This window comes from Teleopsis dalmanni, chromosome 1 (genome assembly GCF_002237135.1).
Source record: "Teleopsis dalmanni isolate 2A chromosome 1, ASM223713v2, whole genome shotgun sequence".
Classification (NCBI taxonomy): Eukaryota; Metazoa; Arthropoda; class Insecta; order Diptera; family Diopsidae; genus Teleopsis; species Teleopsis dalmanni.
In genome coordinates this window covers 98,406,962-98,415,066 of record NC_051846.1, presented here as the reverse complement: position 1 = coordinate 98,415,066, position 8,105 = coordinate 98,406,962, and the positions used below count along the sequence as shown (strand labels likewise).

General features: G+C 33.2%; 1 protein-coding gene across 1 annotated transcript; it reads left to right on the top strand.

Annotated features, from left to right (window-relative positions):
- Positions 1-1,298: 1,298 nt before the first annotated feature.
- LOC119690162 (uncharacterized protein K02A2.6-like) lies at positions 1,299-3,032 on the top strand. Its single transcript, XM_038105163.1, has 3 exons — positions 1,299-1,601; positions 1,647-2,021; positions 2,388-3,032. Exons 1-3 carry the CDS (start codon positions 1,299-1,301, stop codon positions 3,030-3,032), a joined length of 1,323 nt encoding a protein of 440 aa, XP_037961091.1.
- The last annotated feature ends 5,073 nt before the right edge of the window (positions 3,033-8,105 follow it).

Below are 8,105 nucleotides of genomic sequence, written 5' to 3'. Positions count from 1 at the left end.
AAATTTAAACGTATATATATAAAAAAATTGTGCATAGCATATCACGCGGGATTTTACATTCGCACGTGTGAATCTTAAAAAAAAAAACAATATAAAGAAAAAAAGAAGAGAGGATTTGTTGATTGGTGATTAAAAGCAATATAAAAACACAATAAAAACAACACACAATGCCTACAAACAGAGCTGAAGGTACAGTAACTATTTATCACCCAAATAACATACAACAATTTTCGCCACAAAGGGAGAGTTGGGTTGTCTACAAAGAACAGCTTCAGATCCACTTTGCAGAAATTGACTGCACCGAAAAAAACCAAAAAAAAGCTACACTTTTAAAAGCTATTGGGCCGACGCCATACGAATTGCTGCACAATCTGTGCAGTCCAGCTTCACCATACTCAAAATCGTATAAAGAGCTTTGCGATCTTTTGCAAATGCACTACACTCCACCATTAATTGTTTTTAAGGAGCGTAAAAGCTTTCACACTGCTGTACAAGGCGATGGCGAGACGGTATCGGAATGGCATGCCCGTGTTAAGAAATTTTCGCTCTCTTGTAAATTTGGAGAAAATTTAAATGCGTTTGTTCTTGGCCGTTTTGTAATGGGTATAAATCATAAAATTTTTGATCTCTTGTGTGAAGAAGACGAGAAAATAACAATTGAAGATGCTCTCCGTAAAGCACTAATAATGGAGATGAAGCTAGTACGAAAAACTGACAACGTTGCAAATGTCAACTATGTTAAAAACTTTAAGATCAACAAAAGCTACAACAACAACAACAATAAAAGAAATTTCAACAATGCCAGTAACCAACAACAACAGAAGGACGCAAATGTAAAAAAATCAGTTTGCTCGCACTGTGGTTGGAAAAACCATTTATCAAATGTTTGTAAATACAAACATAGTAAATGTCACAACTGTAACAAAATAGGACACGTTGCTATAATATGTAAAAAAAAGTTTGTTAATTATGTATCAGAAAATGAATATTCAAGTAATGAATCTCTAGCAACTAATTTTTATGACTTTTCCATTTTCAGTGTTAATAAGAAATGTAACGATTCAACTGAACGTGTAAACGTTAAAATCAACGGATTGGATATGAACATTGCTTGCGATTCGGGTGCACCATGCAGCTTGGTATCGAAAGAATTTGCTCAAAAATTTAATAAAAATATAAGTCTTGATTTATGTCATGAACCATATGTCGATTTTAACGGAAACAAAATTAAAGTCATAGGCCAGTAATATCAATTGATAGAATGCAATGGTATAAAAAAACAAGTGTTGCTCGTGGTCATGAATAATAACAACAGTCCATTACTTGGAAGAAATTTCTTGCGTAAATTCAATTTTGAGTTAGTGCAAATAAATTTGATTACAAATTCAAATGATCATGCTATACTTATCGAACAATTTAAAAATGAATTTCATGATGTTTTTAAAAATGACCATGGCACGTATAAATTGGGAAAAATTTCTCTTGAAGTTGAAAAAGATTGTAAACCTGTATTCTTTAAACCACGTAAAGTACCGTTTGCGTGGAAAGCTAAAATTGAAAATACCTTGAGAGATTTGATAGCTAAAAATGTTATAGAACAAGTTGAACATTCCGATTGAGGCACTCCATTAGTTCCAATTTTAAAGCTTAATGGGGATATTAGGATTTGCGGTGACTATAAAGTCACAATAAACAAATATTTGTCTGACTTTCATTATCCTTTACCATTAATAGACGAAATATTTGCGTCACTTCAAGGAGGTGAATTATTCACCAAACTTGATCTATCAAATGCTTATAATCAACTCGTTCTAGACGAGAAATCTCAAATGCTATGTACATGGTCAACTCATATTGGCACATTTAAAATGAAACGATTACCTTTCGGTGTTAAACCGGCAGCAGCCATTTTTCAGAAAACCATTGAAGGTTTGTTGAGAGACATTCCTTTTGTAGTTGCATATCAAGATGATAACACAGTTTCGGGTAAAAACATGTCAGAACACATCAAAAATTTGAAGGCAGTTCTTTCTAAATTAAATTTTGCTGGATTAAAATTAAACATAAAAAAATGTGAATTTTTCAAAAACAAAATATCGTATTTGGGATTTACCATTGATAAGTATGGTTTAAGTAAAAACAAAGAACGAACAGAATCTGTTTTAAATGCACCTATACCTAGTAATATTTCAGAGTTAAGAGCGTTTTTAGGTATGGTCAATTACTATTCAAAATTTATAGACGGATTTTCTAACAAAATGATGCCCTTGTATAACTTATTAAAGAAAGATGTTAATTTCAAGTGGTCTAAAGATTGCCAACTTGCTTACGATCAAATTAAGAAATATGTTACGTCAGAAAAAGTTTTATTTCATTTTAACCCAAAGCTACCGATTGTACCAACGGATGCTTCAAATTCTGCTGTAGCTGGAATTTTGTCGCATGAATTTGCAAATAATGAACGTAAACCCATAGCGTTTATATCTGGAGCTTTATCTAAAGCTGAGCAAAATTATAGTACTCTTGAAAAAGAGACGTTAGCAATTTTCTTTTGCATAACAAAGTTAAAACAATATTTAATTGGTAATTATTTCGTTATAAAAATGGACCATAAACCGTTAACGTCAATTTTTAGTGAAACAAAAGGTTTACCAATAATGGCAGCAGCTCGCATGCTACGATGGGCCTTCATTCTTTCAGGTTTCAACTATAACATCACATACGTCAATGGACACTCCAATGACGCTGATCAATTGTCACGAATGCCTCAACGTAAGTTGAATGAAAACACTAATGAAGACAGCACATTTGTAAATTTTATCGAAAATGATAATATTTTAAGCCTTGACTTTAAAGGCATAGCAAAAGAAACCAGACGAGACCCAATTTTGTCTAAAATTTGTAAAGCCGTAAAAATGGGAACACTTAAAAATTTGAAGGGAAATGAATTCTCGATCTTTGTAAACAAAGATGTTGAGCTAACCGTTGAATATGATTGCTTATTATGGGGATATCGAGTTGTTATACCTTAAAAACTTAGAAAAGTTATCCTTAATTTGCTTCATGAATCTCATTAAGGGATAGTTAAAACCAAAGCATTGGCTCGAACGTTTGTTTGGTGGCCAAAATTAGATTCAGAAATAGAAGAACTAATAAAAGCATGTATTCCTTGCCAAAAACTGTTGCCTAGCCCTGAAAAAAGTTCACTAATTCCCTGGAGACCAACAAACGCTGTTTGGCAAAGACTGCATATTGATTTTACTGGTCCGATTAAAAATTTTAATTTTTTTGTTATCGTTGATTCTTACTCTAAGTGGGTTGAAATGTTTAAAACCACAGAAATAACCTCCAATTTTGTCATTTCCAAATTAGGGGAATTTTTTTGCCGTTTTAGAATTCCACATACTCTTGTCAGCGACAATGGCAGACAATTTGTATCTGAAATTTTTAAAAACTTTATTAAAAACAACAAAATCAACCACATTTTAACTGCTCCAGGTCAACCATCGACCAATGGACAGACGGAAAATTTTGTTAAAACGCTAAAAATATCAATTTATGCTAATTTAAATTGGAATAAAAATGAAAATCTTGATATCGTACTTAATCGTTTTCTCATGGACTATCGTAATACCAAACATTGCACGATGGAAGAAAGTCCGGCTCAAATATTACTGGGTAGATCCATAAGAACACGATTTGATTTTATTAAACCACCCTTAATTTATGATAAGATTATTGAAAAGCAAGAAAAATATATTTCTAATTACAAAGGAAATAGGTCAGTAGATTTCAAGAAGGGACAAAACGCTTTTGTTCGTGATAACACCAATACTAATAAAAAATCGTGGACTCCAGCAACAATTAAAGAAAAAATTGGCCCACGATCGTTTTATTGTGTCTTACCCAATCAAAGAATCAAAAAACGACATATGGATCAGATACGATCAGGAACAGGTGAAAACCAATTCGTCAGTAATGAGTTCATATCAAATTCGTATAATTCTGATTTGTCAAATTTAAATGATTCAAATACATCAGTTGGACCACTACAAAATTCTGTTGTAGATTTAACAAATGAAACGTTAAATGAAAATAATGTATTATCGCAAAATGAAAATTTACATGAAAATTTATTGAATAGAAATGAATTACAGCAACAAATTGTTTTGAATGAAAATAATAATGAACAAAATGAAATGAATGTTGAAACTAATAGATATGCAAGAATATTAAGACCTAGACCTAGAAATAAAAGTACTTCAGACAGTTAGAAATACTTAATCGATAATTAAAATAAAAAAAAAAAACCAAAAATAAGGGGGAGCGTGTTACATACTATATTATTCTATATTTATATTTTAGATTATATGGTAGGTGTGCACCTAGCTTAACATATTATACGGACAAACACTTGTCATTAACTTATAAAATTATAATAAAAGTCAGTCGTTAAGAAAATCTCAAACCGTGTGTTTCTTTTTTGAGTGCAATACACGACAGTATCACTTTGGTCTAGATGTATTTTTCTCTTCAGGGATTCAGGATTGACCAGACTGGTATCTGCCCCTGAGTCCAACAAGAGTACTAACTGCTCATTGATTGCTTGATCGCAAGGTTAAATAATGAAAGCGTTATCGCGGCTTCCTTCTGTTGTACCACAACAGATGTCTGCGACTTGGCTATAATCTTGATTCCGGGGAATATGGTGCTCAATAGATAATCCCCACTTGGTTTTCCACAACTTTGAATAAAAGTTGGATATGAACATTAAGAATAAAATCACCATTGATTGTATGAATTGTGTTACAGATTTCTTTAGCAAACCCCTATGTTCGTCGTAAGTGTGGGGTCGTAATAGTAAATCTGCGGTTTTTCTACAATTGATATCTTCTTAGTGACCCTCTTTACGCGTTTTAAGGTTGACGTTTCGATCACATTGTAAGTTATTATAGAGGCTCCGATTTCCCCCTTATTTAACCCAATTGGAGTGACTGAGGTGAGTAAACTGTTATTCACCTCGTGCATTTCGGGGTCTCGTATCTCCTGTGGTACGAATGCATTGGAGGACGTGTAGCCGTTTGTAGTCCTGCTCTCAAATCTATGAGGTTGTGGCTGTCGATACTCACGCTGTCTGTACTGTGGGGATTGATTTGAAAATCTTCTTTCAAATTGATTTGGGTCTCGGCTTTGCTTTTGACCTGAACTGAATGTATGAGTTGTATAATTTGAAGGGTTCGATGGACGGTTGGTGATATTTTGATAATTTCTGCCATCTATCTGAGATCGTGCGGATTGTTGAGCCTTCCGTATACAAAACTTATACTCCTCATGGCCTTTAACTTGGCACTGCTTGCAAAACACAGTTTGTAATCTTTTAAAACAACGCTCTTTCTCATGTCCAAATCTCTCGCAGAAACTGCAAGTTTTTACACTGGACGCGCCTTTACTAGCGCATTTCGGCCCTACTTCATGACCGTAGTCACCGCAGTGGATGCAGTACGGCGTATTTTTTCGTTGTCGACACTCATCTCTTACATGGCCTTTCTTCCGACAGAATGTACAGGTCAACTGATCATCTACTGGCTTCCTATGTTCTGGCTTAGCTTGGTTGAAATTGACTTGGTGGCCCTTCTCGATTAACGATTCCCTGGTTGCGTCGTTCCTTAAACCCTTGATAAAGCTTTTGGAGGCTAAAATTTTTAAATCTGTTAACAAACCCTTCCTATCTGACTCTCCCCAACTGGTGTGTATTATCTCCAATCCATCCGAAAGCAAACCTTCCAATCTGCTGCCATAATTACTGGCAGATTCTGCTAATCCCTGGTGCATATTGGCCATCTTGATGCGAACTTGTTCCAGAGTGTTTCTCTTGTAAAAACTACGCTGGATATACTCGCAAAACTCGGTGATCGTGTCAAAATCTCGCTTCCCTATCTTTCAACACGCTGGCCCCCGGAGACGCTGCTTCAAACAGCGAATAATGTTGAGTGTATTATCTGAATTCACTTCAGTTCCTTACTCCTGCTCCACTAGTTTGCATCCTTCTATAAACCTTGCTACTTCTGCCGCTTGCTCCGGTCCTTCTCCTCATGTGAATATCGGACAGATGTTATTCACGGAGTTCATTATCGCCATTACTAATTTACCGCTCTCCGTTAACTGCTCCGAAATTTCCTCCTCCGACTTGCCTTGATTTCTAAGACTCTGGATAAGGTGTTCGTTCTCCTCTTCCGCTGTTCCCACAAGTTCGGTCAACTCCTCTTGCCTCTTCCTAAACCTTGTACACTGCGCTTCTAAAGCAATTTTAGCCTCCTGCAGCTGTATATGTTCTTTTTGTTGTTCGTCCGATTTAATATCCTCCACTTCCTCGATTAAGTCCAACAGATACGTTATCTCCGCTAGTTGTGACAAACGTCTCTATTTAATGCTGTCCTTATGTATCTGAATAAATTCCTTGTTCTGTTGTAAAGAACCTAATTTCCGCCACGCATGTACCTGGATGGAGGCGATGAATGTTCGAAACTCATGAACTTTCTGCGCTAACTCCTCCGCTCTTGATTGAGCGTCATCCATCTATCCGTATTACTGAATACTAGTAATAGCAATCTGAATTCAAATAATGCTAAAATTAAAGAAAAAATTTTCAACGCTGAAGACCACCATTTATGTACCTAACAACGAGATTTGTCAAAAAAAAAAATAACTGCATGTAAGTGGAAACCTGAATTTTGAAAATAATAATCATGATTACATGACCTCCTACCACTGAATATTCGAATCCAGTCTATCAACTGATCACTTAAAACCAATAATTAAGTGTTATAACGATGTAAATTTAGTGCTTGGCCCAAATTTACAAAACCATTCCACTGTTTCAATAATAAAAAAAAAATAATCCCTTTTATATAATCTGAAATAAACTGTATAAACCGTATAAACCGAAAATTTACAATTAAATATTGAATTACCTTCGTAAATTCTGAATATTTTAAATAAATATATAACCCTTTTATATCATCTGAAATAAACCGTATAAACCGAAAATTTACAATTAAATATTGAATTACCTTCGTAAATTCTGAATATTTTAAATAAATATATATAAATATATTATAATATATTTAAGATAAAAGTTGAGACTAAATACAATTGGTACTCACATCCCGCTGGCATTATTTTGAAAAAAAATAATATTTTAAAATTTTGAGTTTTAATTACGAAACGAAAATCAAAACGAAAATTTACAATTAAATATTAAATTATTTTACATATATATGTCTCAAATAAATATACTATATATATGTACTATACAGTTAAGACAAATATTGCAATCGTATACAAATTAAAAAGTTTAAATTTTAAAATTCTTAGTATGCCTTAAAGGACAGCATAATAAATAATAATTGCGAAATTCTTGATTAGAAAAGACTCAATATGGCAAAAAAAAAAAATTATGGTTTTTATACCCAATCAAAACCAAAGCCAAACCTTACAGTTTGAATTGCAGAAAAGAAAACATACCTTGTTCCCAATCATTCATAGTCTGGATTCTAGAAAACAATGATGAGATTAATAAAAATACCATTTATTGTAATCTGATTCAAGGGGAACCAGCTATAAATAGTTTAATAGAACTGAAAACAACATTATCAGATCACATTCTTGACCTAAAGTAAATAAACAAGGTAATAAAACGACTTCCCGAGGCTTAAAAAATTCAACAGAGAAATAACAACAATTAATAAAACAAAAATACAACAGCAGTGATTTTGCTGCTTACGTACTCAGCAGTTGCCGATGGTACGCGTATTCTCCACGCCCAAAACCAAATAAAATATATATTATTTGACAATATGAAGGGTTCAAAATATAGCGATATTCCACATTTTGAGAGATAAATAACAATTTACCAAATAATAAAGAGAAACAAAAATAAAATAATACACATACGAGCATATTCAAATAAAATATATATTTAAATAAGTTAAGTGTATAATTACTTTAAATTTTTGTTGTTTCTATCTTTTTATATCTATATGTAATATAATATATAAAAATTTGCAGGTTATGCATTAACCCTAAAAATTCTAATATAACAGTTT